The sequence below is a fragment of the Saxophila tyrrhenica genome (genome assembly GCF_035928015.1).
Source record: "Saxophila tyrrhenica strain CCFEE 5935 chromosome Unknown scaffold_10, whole genome shotgun sequence".
NCBI classification, from domain to species: domain Eukaryota; kingdom Fungi; phylum Ascomycota; class Dothideomycetes; order Mycosphaerellales; family Extremaceae; genus Saxophila; species Saxophila tyrrhenica.
The window spans coordinates 536,156-555,369 of record NW_027041742.1 but is presented as its reverse complement, the minus strand read 5'-3'; the positions used below and the strand labels follow the sequence as shown (position 1 = coordinate 555,369).

The following is a 19,214-nucleotide window of genomic DNA, read 5'->3' as shown; positions in this document are numbered from 1 at the left end:
ACCGTCACCTCCTCCCACCTTCACACCCTCTCACTAACCCATATCGCCCCTCGACAACCCGCCCGAATCACCCCATTCAACACCTCATACGGCTTCGCCATCTTCGCATCTTCCTCCACCGCATGATCCAAATGCTCCAGCTCCTCATCCCGTATTCTCCTAATATCCGTCATCAACGCCTCTAAATCCTCTCCCAGCGTCTCTCCCCTCGCCTTCGCCTCTTCGTCCCACTTCAGCAGCTCCCGCACCTGGTTGTTGTAATGCTCTCCAATCTCGGTCTCCACCGCCTCCGTACATGCCATTGCTGCTTCCCGTCCCATCACGCCGGTGCTCCAGCCGAGGAAGGACGCGGCGGCGTGCCAGACAGGGTACATTGCTGTAGGTCGGATGCGGTGTTTGGCGAGCAGGTGGTTGAAGGTCTTGAAATGGCCGGCTTCTTGGTCGTACATGTGTTTCATGAGCGGGCGGAGGTGGGGGTGGGCTTTGACGATGGGTGGGGTTTGGGAGGTGTAGATGAGGGTGGCGGCGAGTTCGCCCGCATGGTTCACGCGGAGAGCGGACTCGAGGAATTGCTTCTGCTCTTTGGTGAGGGACTGTAGTGGTGGGTCCGTTGGAGCTGTGTGTGCCTGGGAGGCTTTTGGTGTTGATGACAATGCTCGACTTGAGACATTGCGACTTCGAGACTGCAATTGGAAGGCCAAGGGAGTAGTCCGCGCCTTGAGTGGCAGGCTGGGTCCTCCTAGAGCACTGTAGGCGGATCTGAGGGCCATGACTACAATTTCAATTGGCAAGGAAAGAGCAGCAGAAGTGTATGCAGACGATAGGTATCATGAGGTCTGCTCGTCATCAAAGTCGCAAGCCACAGCTTCCCGATCGAGCTGCTGATCTTGCCTCTTCCGGACAGAGTCACGTGAGTCCGAACAACTCCACTGCCCAGATGTATACCACCACAAGCAGTCCCAACAAATCATGTAGCAAGAGCATTCATTCTAATAACTTCACGTATCTCTTCCTGGCTCTGTCGCCCTGCCCATACCTCCTGTGATGTCGTGCCATTGCACTTCGGGCAAAGCCGTTGGCTTGGCGCCAGTTAACAAGGGTATATATTATATTAGAAAATTTGCTACTTCTACAAACCAGCAAAATGGACACCACAAACGTGGTTGCGTAGTGTAGGGGTTATCACATCGGATTCTGATGCTGGTACAACAACCAAGTTCATGACTTCCGGGGGTAACATACGCCTTGTGACTTGATACTTAGAACTTTCCGCTGACTCTCATTAAGACCCCGGTTCGATTCCGGGCGCGACCTTGCTACTGCCATCTTTTTGGCCGGTTTTTGGGAGCGTGGCGCGTTGCCTGAATAATTTTTTGGCGGATTTATGCTATTTCTTCTCGGTCCAGAGTCAATCCTGTGAAATGGGGTGGCTCTGCGCGTTGAGAAGACGGCGTAATACACGCGACAGGCCTTATTCATCTCGTGTTACCCATAACTCGCCAACGATACACATACGATGATCCACGGAGTTGGCATCTTGACGTGAGGTATACCCCCACTAGCGGTAAGCATTGGCTTCCAGGTTGTTCTTAGACGTTTCCTTCCCTCAAACACTTTCACATCACATTGAGACAATTCCAGCTTGAACACCTCCTCACCACATTGAGCCAAAAATATCATTGAAGGCCATTCTACCAGCATGCCACCCACCACCCGCTCCGAGGACATCCCTTCCTCTACCACATCCACCGCCAAACCAGTCTCCATCCTCTTCGTCTGCCTGGGCAACATCTGCCGTTCCCCCATGGCCGAAGCCCACTTCCGCCACCTCATCTCCCACCCCTCGTACCCCCTCATCTCCAACATAGACTCCTGCGGCACAGGCGCCTACCACCTGCACTCCCCGCCCGACCCGCGCACCCTCTCCACCCTACGCCGCCACAATGTCGACGGATACACGCACTCCGCAAGACGTGTCCGTGTCCCAGAAGACTTCCAGGAGTTCGACTATGTGCTGGGAATGGACGAGGAGAACGTGGAGGATTTGAAGGATATGGTGGGACGGGCGGTGAAGAAGGGGGTGCTGGGGAAGGAGGAGGGGGAGAGAGCGATGGGGAGGGTGAGGTTGTATGGGGAGTTTGGTGGAAAGGGGAGGGAGGAAGTTCAAGACCCATATTACGGGGCGGGCCAGGGGTTTGAGATTGCTTTTGAACAGATGGGGAGGTTTGGGAAGGGGTTGGTGGAGGATATTGAACAGAAGGCGAAGAAAGGGGACGCTGAGGGGTGAGAATGCTATATCTGAACATCGAGCAGATCGTCGGAGCAGCATTACGAGGAGGGAGACACAACTTTACGCAACCAGAACAATGCCTCGAAGTTCGGTGTTGTTGGAGATGCAGACCATATGCCGGAACGGCGCCGACCTCCCAGCCTTCGCACCGCGTGCAGGAGCCCGCTGCCGCGCAACGTTTCACTGCGCAAGACTCAATACCGCAACGTCCTCTGGATCTACAGCGCTGAATGTCAACCAGTTGCAGATCTGATGCTCGGGATCGACATTCTTCGTTCCTGGTTGCACAGACTGGACTTCAACTTCATGATTCGGTCTATTGCACCGCAGTTTGGGATTAATGACTACAAGCGATTTATCGGTCCCACCGAGACGTATCGGCCTTTGGAGTGTCAGGATGAGCGTATACAGACCCGCTAGAAGGTCAAGATCTAGATTTATGACGTATCTACGGCCGCTGCATTGGATTCAAGTTTGCATTCACTCGACCCCGCCAACCCCACCATGATACTTCATGCCGCGGACTTGAACAACACGATACAGTTTGCAACCCATTGTCCTTCTCCAAATACGACACAAGATTCTCGAGACCACAGCCCTCCCAAAAAACAACCAATAGCTTCAGCATGTCGGAGACTATCCTCTATGACCTGCCCTCGCGAGGCGACAAACCAGCGTGCTGGGTACTCCCCCATCAATCCTCCTCCCCTTCAACAGCCCAAACTAATTACCTCCTCTACACAGTCCTTAAACCCATGGAAGGCTCGTATGGCCCTTAATTACAAAGGCATCCCCTACCGCACCGAATGGACCGAATATCCCGACCTCGCCCCTACCTTCAAAGAGCTCGGCATCGCTCCAAATGAAGAGGGCAGCACCTTCGAGTACTCCGTACGTCCAGCCCACGAGACACCCCATTCTCTCCCTCCGAGACACGTACTAACCACCCCCTCAGTCCCCCGCCGTCAGACTCCCCGACGGCAGCTACGTAATGGACTCCCGCAAAATCGCCCTCGCCCTCGACATCTACCAGCCCGAACCCACCCTGCACATGGGCTACGCCGACGTCATCGACCGCGCCCAGAACGCCGTGAGCGGGGTCCTGGGAACGCTGGCCCCTATAGTACTGCCTAGGGTGCCGGTGATGCTGTTGAACGACAAGTCTGCCAAATATTTCAACGAGACGCGGGAGGCAAGGTTCGGGATTTCCTTGCCGGAACTCGGGGTGAGTGATAAAGCGAAGGGGGCGTGGGAGGAGGCGAAGCCTAAAATGGAGGAGCTGAGGCAGGTGTTGACGGAGAAGGAGGGCAAGTATGTGCTTGGTGATGAGGTTAGCTTTGCGGATTTTGTGGTTGCGGGGTTTTGGGTGTTTATGAAGAAGGTGGATCAGGGCGGTGATAAGGGTGGGGATATCTTTGGGAACGTCATGGGGTTCGACGATGCTTTCCCTAGGCATATGGAGGCTTGTTCGAAGTGGTTGGAGAGGGAGGACTAAGTCTCTAGGTGAAGATGATACAGTCGAATAAAAGCTCTGCTACATTACACGATGCGTGAAGAACCGAAACGCTCCTGTGTCCATTTGTACGTCCGATGGTCTTGGTCGTGGCCGGCCGTCATGCAGTGATGCAGAATCCCATTTCCCTCATTAGCCTACAGAGTAGATCATCCCATCCCTAGCCCATCCCTGGCCACGTCTGACATCGAAGCGTAAGTGCAAAGCGCCCCTTCTCCGCCATCCCAAGACCTACCCACCGACCTCTCGAGCCCCTGCCCAACCCACTCCGATTTTCGAGACCATTACGCCGATTCGTAGACGACCTCACTTCTTTCCAAACAGCTTCCCAAAGAACCCCGTCGAGGATCTCTCCTCCAACACCGGCCGCAGCGGCCGACTGTCGCTCTCCCTCCGACTCCTCTCCGAGCCTCTATCAGCATCTGAGCGGGAATGGTGAGATCGGTGTCGACGATGACTCTTACTCCCGCTCGAGCTCGGCGGTCGAGTATCTATCTCGCCACTACGTCTGTCCGGGCGGGGGTCCGCTGAGTCGACTTTCGAGGACGTCACTTTCGAGGGTCCGCTCTCCTTCACTAAAACCGGCTCCGTAGCCGCTCTTCTGGTCTTCGGGCGCTCCTCATCCCTTTCCCTCCCAATTTCCCTGTGTCTCCTCCGCCTCCTCTCATCCGCTTTAGCATCCGCCTCCGCCTGCTTCCGAATGGACCTCGCCTTCTCCTCCAGTTCCTCAGCCTTCCGCTCTAACCGCCTGCTGCGCTTCTCCCTCTCCTCATCCCTCCTCCTTTTCTCGTCCTCTTCAGCTTGCGCAGCTTCCCTCGCCTTCCTCTCTCTCCTACGTCTTCGACGCTCTTCATCTTCCTCCTCGGTAGTTGAAGTCCTACGCCTGCGGTCCCGGACGCGCGTTTCGTCTCTGTCTTTGTCTTTACTACTTCTGCTGCTTTTGGTCCGGCTGCTGTGCGGGCGCTCGAGCACTTTGGTGTCTTCAAAGGCGTGGTCGAGGGAGCGGCGGGTATGCGGGCGTTCCCAGTGGGTGGGTTTGCGTTTCGAGGAGCCGCCGGAGCTGGTTTTGGAGAGGTTGGGGGATGGTGGTGCTTCTGGGATGGGCTCCGCGGGCGGTGCTGCCTCTGGCTCTGGCTCTGGCGCTGGCTCCTTGTCAAGCGGCTCGGCAGCCTCCTCATTGGGAGCGTCTTCTGGCTTATCTTCTGGCGGTGGGTCGTCGGCCGGTTCAGCTGGCGGATCTGCGGCCTCAGTAGCAGGCTCGTCCTTTGATTCAGGGACTTCAGCCTCCTCGACCGGTGCCTCCTTGTCACTAGTAGTCTCAGCAGGCAAGTCGGTGTCAGCGGCCGGGTCCTCAGTAGCATTTTCGACGATCGCTGGCGCTGGGGCATTGTCTGGCTTATCTTCACCAGCAGACTCGCCTTCTGGCTCAACCGGCGCAACGGTCGCAGGTTCAGCCTCTTCTTCCTTGGCTGGAGACGCTTCCTCTGCGCCTTCATCGGTAGCTTCTCCAGGTAGGTCGTCAGCCACTGCAGTGTCGTCTTTTGGCGCCTCCGCGTTCTCGGCTGTGGTGCCCTTGTCACCATCTCCCTCATCATCATTGGACGCTTCGGGCACTTCTTTTTCGTCTTCTTTGTCTTTGCTATCATCCCCCTCCACGCTCTCGGTAGGTGACGGTGCGTCGATTGACGTGCCGGCATCGTCAGTCACAGGAGCGTCATCCCCTGCTTCTGCTGGTTCCTTCGCCTCGCCCTCCATCTCAACACCGCTATCCGTCGGACTTGTGGCTTCTTCGGTAGAAGCCGGTCCATCGTCCGCAGAGGACTCACCACTAGCCACAGCGTCTTCGTCCTTGTCGCCTGCAGTATCTTTGCCCTCTTCGACGACATCAGCAGGGAGGTCTCCTTTCTCTGCTGGCGCATCGCCGGCTTTTTCCTCCTCGGTGGAGATCGCTGCCGGGGTGTCTTCTTGCTTGACTTCGACATCGGCATCATTCGCCGTCGGCGGATCTGTTTCTTCGGCTTCGGTCACGGCTGCGTCCTCAGTGGACTTCGTTTCGACCTCTTTGTCCTGAGCGTTGGCTGGGGCCTCTTCCGGTGGCGCTTCAGCGTCAGCTGGAATTCCCGCAACATCGGCGGGGGGCACTTCGACTACCTCAACAGTCTGCTCGTCAGGCAGAGGTCCAAGATCCTTCATGATATCGTCGAAACTAGGCAGCGTCGCGGCATCGATGCCAGGGTCAGCTGGCGGAGCGGCGACTTCCTTGGACTTGCTCTTCGATGATTCCTTTTTCGACTTGTCTTTGCTGCGTTTGGAGCCCTTCTCCTTAGGTTTGGGTTCCGACGCTTCGGTGTCTGGTGGCGGCGGTGGAGGTTCGATGACTTCTGGCTCTGGCGGTACGATATCTGCGGGCTTGTCGGGGGTAGAGTCTTCGACTGCCACGTCCTCGGTCTTGCTGTCGGCTGGTGTAGCGTCTTCAATGGTGGTTTCAGCTGGCTCCCCAGGCGGTGGTGGAGAATCAATGGTCGCCTCTTCTTTCTCGTCGACAGGAGGAGGTCCATCATCTTTAACCACCTCAACCGGTGTTTCCGCTGCTCCGAGATCTTCCCCAGAGCTGCCAGGTAGTTCGGAAGGCTCATTGTCCTCCCCTACCGCAGGCACATCGATGATATCAACCGGCGGTTCCAGATCCAAATCCAACAGATCAGGCAGTGGTCCTGATGGCGGCGGTGGCGGCCCCAAACCATCAAGCCCACCATCAATCATCGCCATCACATCGTCCGGTAGACTACTGATCGGGACTGACATTTTCTTCTTCTTCTTGCTCTTGGTGCCTGTGGCCGACTTCTTCTTGCGAGTGGAGGTTGGTTCGGGTGTGCCGGGGGCGAAGGAAACTCGACGCTCTTCAGTGGGTTCGGAATCTGTAGGTGGAGGCAAATCGTCTAGGGGAGGCAGATCCATGACTGGTTCAGGTTCCATGTTGACCGGATCTGGAAGTGGTGGTGCGGCGTCTGCCGGTGTTTCGCTAGCAGACTCTGTTGGCATGTCGTCTATTACAACTACGGCGCTCGACTCGACTGGTGCTTCGGGCTCAGCGGCGGGTAGAGTGGCGTCTTCGAGTGCTGTAGGAGGATCTTCAGGTAAGTCGTCCAGAATGGGCGTTGGCGCTTGTTCTTCGTTCGTTGCTGCTGCAGGACTGTCGTCGATCATTTGAACTTCTTCAGATAACTCTGCGTCAACGAGTACAGGAGTGTCGGGACCTGCTCCGTTATCCTCAGACGCAGGCTGTTTTGTAGTGTCCTCGGAAGCTATTCACTATTAGCTGGTGTCTCAGTCACCAAGCAAACACGTACTTACAATCTAGGTCTTCTGACTTCGCGTCTTCTTCATTCACAGATGCTTCATCATCCTTCGGCTCCGGGAGATCGTATACCCTATACTGCGGAACAAAAGGTCTCACTACATCCTCGGGAGACAGTTGCGAAGCCGGCTTCCCTCCCCTCGAAGGATGGACACTTAAGTACGGATCCCGCCAAGTAGCGATAGAGATGTTTTTGAGCTTGTAGCGCTTCTTGATCTCGTCGTAAGTAGACATTGTGCCGACGACAGGAAATAGAGTTGGATGCAGCAAGCCCCGCGTACTACCGGGTAGGAATGGCAAGGCGAGCTAGGGAAGGGATGGGCATTGATAAGGAATAGAGGTTGTGTGACGTGACACTGGGATATGAGGTAGGGATGCACACGACTTGCCGTTCTTTATCGTTCTTTCTGATCGCGGTGGGATGTACAGGTACCTATTGAATGACACCACGCATTTGGGCACCTGGGATCAGCATCAAATTGTCCCCAGCAGAATTGTCGGTGCAGCCATTTGGCTATTCTGTGCCATGGGGGTGGGATGGCTGACAGGATTCGACCAAGCCTCTCGAAACGATGGGAGCCCGAAAGTGACCCGGTATTCCAGTACGCTTCGTAGCTACTAATTGCAGACATCGAGATGACTGCAGCGGGACGAAGGTGGCCAGCGGGTAGGTGCGATGAGGTGCGTGAACCACTTAGTGTCCGCCGGGTCACTTGTGGAACCACGTGCGTCGACTCGGGAGGGATGTGCTCAGCGTTGGAGGTGTTGTGAGGCTCTAGAGACGCAGCTTAAAACCAGAACAGTATGGTCGTGACCCAGCGTGAGGTGTATGGTGCTAGCGTTGGGTACCTCTGCAGCAGTAGGAGCGAAGTCCCATAGGCTTAAGAGGAGAGCTGCCGTGCCTTGCATTTACGGGGAATATGAGTGGTCTGTTTGTGCCAATGGCAGGTATGGCGCTTCTCGCGGGCCGATGGAGAATACTGTTGACGAGGAGTGTACCCAATGGCAGGTGATGGCGCCCTGAGACGAGGGATGAATGGCTCCGGGTATTGATGGCTCGAGGTGAGGTGCAGGACAACGCATACGCCCGTGCGGCTCCTCCCTTTCTTTCGGCCCGCAGGACTACATCCACGTGATCAAACATCCTGATTACACACACCATGTACAGACACCTCGGGAACAGGTAGTTTGTTGGTCAGAAAATCATTCTGATTGTTCGCATCTCTATCTACCGCCAGCAGGAACGTATACTTGAGTCTGACTCCACAAGCTTCTAGCAGTCTATCTTCCCGTCTTCCCGTACGAAACGACTCTCTAAGCCTTCAACTGCTCGGAGAACTAGAAAGACAGCAGGTACCTCATACTTTCAGCAACTTCACCCCAAGGACACTCCCAGCGAGAGGTGCATCCTTTGGTAGCCTCAGCCTCTCGCTCATATTCATCGTGAGTCTTGCGCGTCGACGGATGCGAGGGTTCTCAACGAAGCCTCCAGGCGGCAGAGGGCGGAGGCTGAGGTCCTCCATGCAGTGTGTCAGGTCGACATCTCCCCGGAGGCCGACGATAACGCCTAGGTTGGCTGGTGGTTCGTTGGAGATGTTGCCGGTGCGGAAGGGATGGTCGAAAAAGTGGAACTGGAAGGCGTGGTCTGAGAAGTCGCTGTCGGCGTCTTTGTCGATGCCGGCGGCGCAGGAGCTTTGCTCGTCTTCGCGTTCTTCTGGTTGCTCGGGATGCTCGTGGAAGTCGGGCTCAACTGTGTCTGCGTCGGTGATGAGGCCGGCATAGACCATGAAGAAGCAGACGGCTACCACCAGTGCAAGACGGCCCATCGTCCCACTCAGAAAGGGGTTGAGGAGGTCGCGTATGGTCTTGAGGTCTGCTTGACTGTGGATGGCGACGGTCGCGTTGGTAGTGGTCTGGTTGAACATCTTGATGGAGATGCGGCCGAATTTTGTTTGGAGTCCGTTGGATTAGGTCTCATCCGACCCTCAAAATGGCATATATGGTACGTCTCGTTATGTGTCTGCGGCCGTACACAACGCAATTGTCCACGACACCCTATCTTTGAGCATACAACGGCATTGTTCTCGGAATGGTGTCGGGAGGACTTCATAGCTTGCGAAGATCTTTGTTCAACGACCCTTGAGTGTACGGGACTGGTGCTGTCTCATAGCCGATAGTAATGGGAACGGATTAAAGAGGCAAGAGAACACGGTTCTGCTAATGAGGAAGAGAAGGGACTGAAGCTGCGAGTTGATGTAGGAAGTCGGGTATGTCGGCTGAAGCAAGACAGCGAGCATCTCAAACCTGCAGTGGTATGCATGTTGAACGGGTCGACTTCGCCGCGTTCTATGCTGAGCAACAGCCCCGAGATCTTGGACTGTAAAACAACCGAGTATCTACTTGCCTTGAGAACTGTTAGCCTCCTAGTAAACAAAATGATCTTTTGCAGCCTGACCTTGTGACGTTACGTGATGTTCCAAGACAGCGGAGATGATGTTGTCAGCATTGGCAGCGTTTAAAGAGCGGATGAATGTCTACAACTGCATGCTTGTCTCCCTGTGCTCAGTGGCCATCTTTTGATCAAGTGACAACGGCAATAAACAGCCTTCACATGCGATAGTACCCCGTGGGATTGTAAGGGTTTAGGATCCATTCTGGTGGGAAACCTGCTCCTACTCCACACCAATCTCGCAGCGGGCCGGCACATCATCATGCAGTGTTGATGATCCTCCCTGATTCTGGTTGTCGTTCTCACAACGGTTACGCAGACGTCCAACAATCTCGAGCGGAAATGATGGTGAAGGATGTGCATATAAGATGACGGGTGGAGCAACGATCCAGAAGGTCCCGCATTCACAAGAGCCAGGAGCAAGGGAGCGGTGGTCGACGTTGGAGGCACCCCCGCGGCCATCCGGTCTGACATTACGAGGGCGGAGGATTGTGGCAACAGTGGAAGAGGTAGTCGGCTAGGCAATATGGCGACGGCGATGCTGAGCAAGGAGGAGAGCGCGTCGCCTGGCAATCAGTCGCGCGAGGTATCGCCACATTCGAGCCCGATATCCCACGATCAGGATGGCGGCATGGCGAAGAAGAGCAATGGCTACATACAGTCGCCGCTTCGATCGTCGCAGCGTATCAGCAGCACCATCACGGCCAGCGACTTACCGGATGTACCCTCTGGATCCGTCGACAGTCCGCGACCTAAGACAGGAACGAACAGCATACACTTCGGCAGTGCAGACCTCTCTCCCCACGCGCAATCCGGCTTTCAAGATACAAAGTCGGAGGACATGAGGAATGGGTTTAGCAGTGGGGAGGTGTCTCCCAAGCGGGTGCCGCGTAAGAGACCACAAACAGCGGGTACAGCAACCCCTCCCGAGAGGAAGAGTGTACAATTCGCACGAGGGAACACAGACGAGGAGCCCGCATCACTTGCCACGAGGCCGACATGGGAGACAGATGATGAAGCAGTCGAGGAGATGCCGGTCAAGGAACGACAAGGCAGCTTCTTTGGCAAGCTTAGAGCACTAGGTTCCTCCTCCCACATCCGCAACCCAAGCAGCACCGTGGGGTCACCGACTCCGAACGTAGCGTTGTCTCCTCAGTCCGAGCGAAGCGAGCCTTCGTACCCTATGGAACCCAGCGAGGGCGCCGAGGCCGATCTAGAGGAAGAAGCCGAATCCGAGCGTGACGAGGAAGGCGACAACGAGACTGCTATACAGCCAAGGAGGCGGCGGAAGAGCAAGCGCCCTCGGATGAGTGGATCAGAGTCCAATACTTCTACACCGAAGCAGAATCGTTTCGAGGCACGCTTTGCTTCCTTTTTACGAGATCAGCCTTCGTCGCATGACCCCCAAAGGGGCGGTAATACTCTTCGAAGACGCAATACCATGTCCGACGACAGTGGTGCGGAAAGGGAGAACAACGCCGGCGTCTCAGAAGATGAAGGCAGAGACCGCATACGAACTGCGTGGCGAAGAGGCATCGAAGGCGCAAGAGGACTTAGCTATGCCGCTCGCAAACCTTCCGAGACTCAATCACCGGACGCGCGCCGACCAGGAGGTCATCTACGGCGCATCACTGGCTTGGGAGGTGGGAACGTCGATGGAGCGGCCGACTCGCCTCTTCGGTTGAAACCAGACCGCCAGACGACGAGCAGCGCTCAGAAATGGCGACAAGTCAAAGCAGGGCTCAAGATGCTGGGTCAGAGGAGGCGAGACGAGAGACTGCGGGTAGACCATCAGAAGAGCGCACAGCTCATGGCAGAGCTACTGGCGGGAGCACCGGCAGCATTGGTCTTTGCAAGCATGTTCCAGCGCGACGAGCACAATCACCGCAAGATCCCGGTGCTACTAGAACAGCTGAAGATCAGGATTCCGGACTCAGGAATAAGGAAAGAGAGCAGCGGCGATCGACATTTGGTGTTCAAGGTCGATCTCGAATACGGCAATGGTCCAGCGCGCTTGAAGTGGACTATCTGGAGAACTCTGAATGATTTCGTCAATCTACATGTCAAGTATCAGGCTCAATCTGCGAGAGACAGAGTGATACACCCAAGAGGTGGCGCCGGAGACAAGAAGCGGGCGAGAATGCCACATTTTCCAAGAAGCGCATTCCCTTTCGCAAGAAGCTGGCGAGGGCTGTTCGACAATTTGGTAGACGAGGAAAGTGAAGAGGAGCACGAACCAGAACAGCAAATGCCAATGACTCCCGGAGCTTACACGCCAGGTATACTCGGTATGGACGCTTTGGAAGGCTTGCCAGAAAGTCCTACGACTCCTGGGGGATATCCATTTACACCGGGACCCGGACTACCTCCCGCGACGCCTGGGCCTAAAAACCCCATGCAGACACCTGGTTTCGGCCCCCCCTCAGTGATGAAGCACAAACGTAGGAAGTCGTCCGTCTTCGCACCCGCTGCGCTTCGAAGGAGTAGCACAGCGGAACTCGGGCCCCTGCCAGAGAACCCTGATGAGCTGGATAACAGGCAGAAGGAGCTTTACAACAAGAGGCAACGGCGAAAGCTTGAGACATATCTCCAGCAGATGATTCGATGGCTCATCTTCCGCGCTGACAGCACTCGATTGTGCAAGTTCCTGGAGCTGTCCGCGCTGGCTATCCGCCTGAGTGCAGAAGGTGGCTTCCAAGGCAAGCAGGGGCTCTTGACTATCGCCAGTCGACGCCAACAGGAGCTCAGGCATAGACCGCTGGCTCCGAAGGCGATCGCTGATCGGCATCGGCCGAGATGGTTCCTGGTCAGGCATTCGTACATTGTCTGCGTGGATGGACCAGAGAGTCTGAACCCATACGACGTGTTCCTGGTCGACTCGAGCTTCCGGACAGAAAAAGAGAAGAAAAAGATTTCTGACGCGAAGACGCCCAACCAAATGGCCAAGGTCGCTGTCGAAAAGAGCGGCGAGGCTGCCGCGCGTGTGCCTGGTCACACAAAGCACCTGATGATACGGCTGTACAACTCTGAGCGGAAGCTTAAGCTGCTTGCCAGGACGGAGAGGCAATACATGCAGTTCCAAGAGAGTCTTAATCTGATGATGGAGGCGACTGTGTGGAGCAAGAAGCAGCGCTTTGCTTCTTATGCGCCTATCCGAAGCAATGTCTGGTGTCGATGGCTGGTCGATGGGAGAGATCACATGTGGCAGGTCTCGCGCGCGATCGACAATGCGAAGGACTTCGTCTACATTCACGACTGGTGGTTGTCGCCTGAGCTGTACATGCGAAGACCGGCTGCGATCTCGCAGAAGTGGCGGCTGGATCGGTTGTTGCAGAGGAAGGCCGAGGAGGGTGTCAAGATCTTCGTGATCGTTTACAGGAACATCGAGTCTGCTATCCCTATCGACTCGGAATATACGAAGTGGAGCTTGCTAGACCTGCACGAGAACATCTGCATCCAGCGCAGTCCGAACCAGTTCCGACAAAATCAGTTCTTCTGGGCTCACCACGAGAAGCTGGTGGTCGTTGACAACATGATGGCGTTCGTGGGCGGTGTGGATCTCTGCTTTGGTCGATGGGATGATCCATGTCACTCGCTGACGGACGACAAGCTTACTGGGTTTGAGCTGAGCCACGAAGGTCCGAGAGACAGCGAGCACTGCCAAGTTTGGCCTGGCAAGGACTACAGCAATCCACGCATCCAGGACTTCTATGCTCTCGACCGACCCTACGAAGAGATGTACGATCGGACGAAGGTGCCGAGAATGCCATGGCACGATATCGCGATGCAGATCGTTGGTCAGCCGGCACGTGATGTTGGCCGACACTTCGTTCAGCGGTGGAACTACATTCTGCGGTCGCGGATACCATCCCGACCGACACCTGTGCTAATTCCACCTCCCGAATACGAACAGTTGGAGCTCGAGAATCTAGGCATGACCGGTACTTGCCAGGTGCAGATCCTCCGCAGCTGTTCTGCTTGGAGCATCGGCACGCCTGGCAAGACAGAGCACAGCATCATGAACGCCTACTGCCATCTCATCTCGACGAGCCAGCACTTCGTGTACATTGAGAATCAGTTCTTCATCACTTCCTGCACGGTCGAGGGAGCTACGATCCACAATAAGATCGGCGACGCCTTGGTCGAGCGCATCATCCGTGCTCACGACGAGGGCGAAGACTGGGGCTGCTGCATCGTCATCCCGCTCATGCCCGGTTTCCAGAACAGCGTCGACAGCCAAGACGGCACGAGCATACGGCTGATCATGCAGTGCCAATTCCGCTCGATCTGCCGTGGCGACACGAGCATTTTCGGCAGGCTGAGGGATAAGGGCATTCATCCTGAAGACTACATCCGCTTCTACTCGCTTCGGCAATGGGGCAAGATTGGGCCAAGGAAGTGCTTGACGACTGAGCAGTTGTACATTCATGCCAAATGCATGGTTGTAGACGACCGATCTGTCATCATTGGGTCTGCGAACATCAATGAGCGGTCTATGCTGGGTTCGCGTGACTCTGAAGTCGCTGCTATTGTCACCGACATGCGCATGCTACCGTCGTTCATGGGTGGTGAGCCATTCGAAGTTGGCGAGTTCGCGCATACCCTTCGCAAACGCCTTATGCGAGAGCATCTCGGTGTTGACGTGGACGCTGTCTACCGCCGCGAGCAAGCTTCACGAGAACGCGAAGAGCAAGACGCCGAGATGGCGCGCATCTACCGGGAGGAGGTGGTGTCTCACAGTGAAGAGGCACTGGACTACTTTTCTGCTGGCAGGCCTAGCCATCTTGCAGTGCCGGAGCAGCTGGCGCCAGCGTCGCGAAATTTGGAGACCAGCTCTAGCTCTGAAGGGAACGTTAGCAACGGCCTCGACGGCACGACCAGGGTTGGGTCCAAAACGAGCTTGGGAACTCACTCGGACAAGGAGCGGCGTGGGAATGTGAGCAAGATGGAGCATCAGCACGATCTGGATGTTGATGGCTTTGGATTTGACAATATGAGGGCTTTGAACGATGCGGGCGATGTTGGTTTGACGGATTCGTTCATTGATGCTCGCGGCCGTGAGATCCTTCTCAAAAAAGATGCGCCTGACGCTGAGCGTGTCCGCAATTTTGAGAAGCATGAGCAGACACAGACTGCACAGCAGGAGGAAGAGAAGAAGCTTGCTGAAGTGCCATCCATACAGCCGCCTTATCTGACGGAGAGAACAGACACCTACGCCCTGGGTTTGGCTCCTCGACACACACTGCCGGAACTGCCTGCAATGGACGACACAGACATCGGCGGCCCAGCACTCACGCGCGGCGAATCAAGCCTAGCCAACCGTGGCAAATTCATCAACCCGCTCTTCCACACCCTCCGTCGTCCCGAAGTCAACGAAGACTGCATGACCGACCCCCTAACCGCAACCTTCTACCACGACATCTGGCACGCCGTCGCGGAGAACAACACCAAGATCTACCGCGCCGTCTTCCGCTGCATGCCCGACAGCGAAGTCACGGACTGGCGCACGTACGAGCGCTTCAACGAGTACAACGAGCGCTTCATGGCGGCCCAAGGGCTCGGGCAAAGCACGCCGAAATCCCCTAAGGACGCGCCTGATAAGAGCGGGCCGCCTGGTTCGGGGGGCACGGAGACGCTGAGCTCATTGAGTGATGTTGCGCAGAACGTGGCGTCGAGTATGGCGAATAATGATAGTAGTGGTAGGGTCAGATCGAAGAGTGTTTTGAGTGGGCTAGTGGATAAGTTTAGGCCTGGGAGCAGGAACGACGAGTTGACGCATGTGGAGGAGATGCATGAGGAGGAGAAGGCGAATGAGCCTTTGACGGCTCGCAGCTCACCTGCTTCGGGGGCTTCGAGTGTACCCACCGCTGTGCCGTCGCCTCAGCCGGGGGCGGTGGACGAGAAGGAGGCGCAGAAGGTTGCTGATCAGGCTGAGCAGCCGCAGGAGTCGAAGGCTGCGCCGGAGCAGATGGACGAGAAGCAGGCTGTCAAGGAGGAGGATTTCGCGAACGTGGAGCGCAAGCGGACGGTGCAGTACTCGGAGAACGTGAACAATGCTTCCGAGACCACGGCCACTCAGTCAAATCCCATGGGCAGCCAGAAGAGGCGGCGACGTGGGACGACGAAAAGTAATGGTCGTCCGACTGTCGAGGAAGTCATGGGGAGGGAGGAGGCGGAGGCGCTGTTGAATATGATACAGGGGCATCTCGTGCTTTGGCCTCATGAGTGGTATGAGTCTTTGCCTTTCCGAAACTTGACACGATTGCTGACTACGCTCCAGGCTCGAGAAGGAAGAACGAGGCGGCAACTGGCTTTACAACATCGATCAACTGGCGCCGTTGGAGATTTACGATTAGTCTTGTTATTGGCGGGGTAGTATAGGGAGGCTGGAGTCGGGTCTGCATTATAGCGGGTTCCCATTGCGTTGGGCTAGTTTCTAGACATTGGGCATGCATAGCGAGGTGCCGTGGGAGCGAGATACAGCAGTGTAGTGTGTATAAATCTGATACTTCCAGCCGCTCATCGTGTTATTCTCCCCAGACCTCCTGTATCGTCTTCGAGGCCAGCAAGAACTTGCGAATAGACATGTAGGTGCTGTAGAGCGAGTGGTCGACATATCGAGGCCTTGGTCGGCCACCCGAGAGACCCTTCAACCAGCACAATGAGATCACATGAACATGACCAACTGGAAAGGAAATGAGGGATAGTTATTAATCACCTCACAGATTATACTGAATGATTGCAAAGGTAGATCTGTCGGTGAGAGGTGAGCCAGACGGTGTTCTTGAGGACGTAGAGTCAGTCGTCGTCTTAGCGCATGTCTTCGTCGGCTTTTGTTTTGTATCACTCATCACGAGTGATCAAGTCCACCTTCGTGCGGCCGTAAAGCCGAAATTGCAACTCCAAGATGTCCTGATGATCACTGATATGTTTGATGTAGAAATACGTACCATGCTAAGCAGGCGAGCGGGGACGTGATGATTACTTACCCAACGGACATGTATATGTTGCGAGCGATCACTTGCTTAATGGATGTATCCACTGCATTCCCATAGCCCGCCAGCAACCCCTTCTACACATCAAACCGCAACAATGACTCTCATCCTACTGACCGGCGGCACGGGCTACATTGGCTTCCGCACGCTCCAGTATGCTCTTGACAAAGGATACCACGTTCGTGCAGCCGTACGTACCGACGCCAAAGCCAAGGCACTCCGCCAGAAGTTGCCGAAACACGAAGGAAAGCTCGAGACCATCCTCGTGCCCAACATCCTCGCTCCCGGCGCCTACGACGCAGCCGTGAAAGGCGTCAAGTACGTCGTCCACCTCGCAAGCCCTCTCCCGGACGGCGACACGCCAGTCGACGATTACAACGCCGAGATGTTCCGACCAGCAATTCAAGGCACACTCGGCATCCTCGAATCCAGCCGCAAAGAATACAGCGTCAAGCGCGTTGTCATCACCAGCTCCATGGTCGCCATCGTGCCTTTCGCCGGTTTGATGGGTCAACTGGGCGAAGACGTGGTTATCACGCCGGACGACCGGGCTGAAGACATTCCGCCTCCCTATCCGAAGCCCATCGTTGCGTATGTCCAGTCGAAGATCGCTTCGCTCCGGTCAGCAGAGGCATGGATGTATAGGAGTCAGCCGAAGTTTGACATGATCACGATCCATCCAGCGTTCGTGGGTGGGCGCAACGACTTCGCCACTAGCACGGAAGAACTTCTGACGGGCACGAACATGGGTTTCTTCGCTCCCATCCTGGGCCAGGAGGTCGTTGAGAAAGTCGGCCCGAGGGTGGCTGGTTTGGTGGATGTGGGAGACGTTGCCAAAGCGCATATCGAGTCCTTGGATGAGAAGGTTGCGGGCAATCAGGCCTTTTTGCTCACCAACAAAGGTGGGGACGTGGCGTGGAACGATGCGAAGGCCGTTGTCCAGAAGAAGTTCCCGGACGCTGTTGGCAAGCAGTTTCCAAATAATGGATCTGTCGAGCCTCACTTCTGGAGTAGAACGGACATCGAGAAGACGGAGAAAACGTTTGGGAAGCTCACGAGCTTCGAAGAGACGATTGAGGGACTGGCCGGGCAGTATTTGGAGCTGCTGGCGAAGGAGCAGAAGTAGGTAGACTAGGTTTCGATGCCTTGTGCGCAATGATGTAGATTGTGATGGAATGATAAGGGGGTAGAGTAATTCTACAGACAGTCTTTCCGTGAGAGATTGAGTGAGACAGCCTCGGCTTCAAATATCATGCCGAACACGGCGCCCAAACATTCATCAACAACTCCCTTCTTCCATCCTATCTGTATACATCAACATTCAGCCTCATCTCTCGCCCGTGGCCACTATTCATCGGGAACATGGCAGGCGGTAGCACGTTCACATGGAAGCATGCCCTATCACTCCACTCAACACTCTCACCCTTCGACTCTCCCGTCCCAATGACACACCCGGCTTTTAAGAAAGTCAAGCCTGTGTCATGGCGCCGAATGAACGTCTCTGGGCTACTGGTAACCATATACGGCCTGGAAGAGCTACCTGAAGATTCCGGCGACATCGTCTGCTTCTGGCTCCTTCATGGTCGTGGCGACACGCAAGACTCAATGGGATTGGTAGCCGGCGCATTCTTAGAGACCTGGAACTCCAAACGAAAACCTGGCCAGAGCAGAATGATATGCGTCTGCATCGATCAAAGGAATCATGGCTCACGCATGCTGGACAACCGGGCCAACGTGTCTTGGAAGCAAGGCAATCCTACCCATGGCCCGGACATGTTCAACACGTACACCGGGACTGCACTAGATGTTTCTCACCTCATCACGCATCTACCCTCATATCTCCCGTTCAAGATCAACGAGCACATCTGCGGCGGTGTCAGTCTCGGCGGCCACGCAACCTGGACTCTGCTCATGAACGAACCGCGAGTCAGAGCCGGCATGGTCGTGATCGGATGTCCGGACTACGTACGTCTGATGACAGACCGAGCAGTACGGAGCAAAGTGCCTTCAGCGCTCGATAACAATGGCGAGCCGAATTTGCGTAACTTCCTGGGGTCGCAGGAGTTTCCTCCTTCTCTGCTAGAAGCTATTGAGAAATATGACCCAGCCGGTATTCTATTCGGCGAGCTGGACTTTATCACTGGAGACGACCACTTGCATCCGCCGTCAGACCCGGAGATGAAGAAATTACGACCGATGATGACAGAGCGACTGGCTGGGAAGAAGATCATCTGTATGGCTGGGGCGAACGATGGTCTTGTGCCGTACAAGCAGGGCGAGCCCTTCTTGACCTGGCTAGGGAAGGCTGTGGATAAGAAGGACGGCTGGTTCAATGACCAAAGTGTTGAGCTGGAGAGCATTGTCGACGCGAAGGCTAGACATGAGTTCTCGGCCATGATGCGGACGGAGGCGGAGAGGTGGCTTTGCGATTACCTGGCTGGCGGCTCAAGCTCGCATGGGCAGAGCAAGCTATAGGATGGCTGCAACGTCTGAGCCCATCATTTTTGGCCGTTAAGAGCAACGCGAGATGGGCTGTTACCGAAGGCCTGTCACTGACCAGAGCTGCAACCCCTGCTGGTGCTCACATGTTCCACGCTGTGTCGTCGTAC

General features: G+C 55.6%; 7 protein-coding genes across 7 annotated transcripts; 4 read left to right on the top strand and 3 right to left on the bottom strand.

Moving 5' to 3' along the window:
• Nucleotides 1-20: 20 nt before the first annotated feature.
• Nucleotides 21-770, bottom strand: COQ7 (ubiquinone biosynthesis monooxygenase Coq7; the record flags this gene model as incomplete). The annotated part of the gene is made up of 1 exon (XM_064803981.1): nt 21-770. One exon carries the CDS (start codon nt 768-770, stop codon nt 21-23), a length of 750 nt encoding a protein of 249 aa, XP_064657782.1.
• Nucleotides 771-1,699: 929 nt separating this feature from the next.
• stp1 (Low molecular weight phosphotyrosine protein phosphatase) lies at nt 1,700-2,710 on the top strand (the record flags this gene model as incomplete). Its single annotated transcript, XM_064803980.1, has 2 exons — nt 1,700-2,283; nt 2,314-2,710. The coding sequence occupies 2 exons, from the start codon at nt 1,700-1,702 to the stop codon at nt 2,708-2,710; spliced, it is 981 nt and encodes a 326-aa protein (XP_064657781.1).
• A 206-nt stretch (nt 2,711-2,916) lies between these two features.
• LTR77_006738 (uncharacterized protein) lies at nt 2,917-3,785 on the top strand (the record flags this gene model as incomplete). The annotated part of the gene is made up of 3 exons (XM_064803979.1): nt 2,917-2,973; nt 3,035-3,181; nt 3,246-3,785. 3 exons carry the CDS (start codon nt 2,917-2,919, stop codon nt 3,783-3,785), a joined length of 744 nt encoding a protein of 247 aa, XP_064657780.1.
• Nucleotides 3,786-4,109: 324 nt separating this feature from the next.
• Nucleotides 4,110-7,395, bottom strand: LTR77_006737 (uncharacterized protein; the record flags this gene model as incomplete). The annotated part of the gene is made up of 2 exons (XM_064803978.1): nt 4,110-7,108; nt 7,158-7,395. The coding sequence occupies 2 exons, from the start codon at nt 7,393-7,395 to the stop codon at nt 4,110-4,112; spliced, it is 3,237 nt and encodes a 1,078-aa protein (XP_064657779.1).
• Nucleotides 7,396-8,475: 1,080 nt separating this feature from the next.
• LTR77_006736 (uncharacterized protein) lies at nt 8,476-9,086 on the bottom strand (the record flags this gene model as incomplete). Its single annotated transcript, XM_064803977.1, has 2 exons — nt 8,476-8,499; nt 8,526-9,086. 2 exons carry the CDS (start codon nt 9,084-9,086, stop codon nt 8,476-8,478), a joined length of 585 nt encoding a protein of 194 aa, XP_064657778.1.
• Nucleotides 9,087-10,136: 1,050 nt separating this feature from the next.
• SPO14 (Phospholipase D1) lies at nt 10,137-15,966 on the top strand (the record flags this gene model as incomplete). The annotated part of the gene is made up of 2 exons (XM_064803976.1): nt 10,137-15,838; nt 15,891-15,966. 2 exons carry the CDS (start codon nt 10,137-10,139, stop codon nt 15,964-15,966), a joined length of 5,778 nt encoding a protein of 1,925 aa, XP_064657777.1.
• A 736-nt stretch (nt 15,967-16,702) lies between these two features.
• Nucleotides 16,703-19,080, top strand: LTR77_006734 (uncharacterized protein; the record flags this gene model as incomplete). The annotated part of the gene is made up of 2 exons (XM_064803975.1): nt 16,703-17,727; nt 17,841-19,080. The coding sequence occupies 2 exons, from the start codon at nt 16,703-16,705 to the stop codon at nt 19,078-19,080; spliced, it is 2,265 nt and encodes a 754-aa protein (XP_064657776.1).
• Nucleotides 19,081-19,214: the final 134 nt, after the last annotated feature.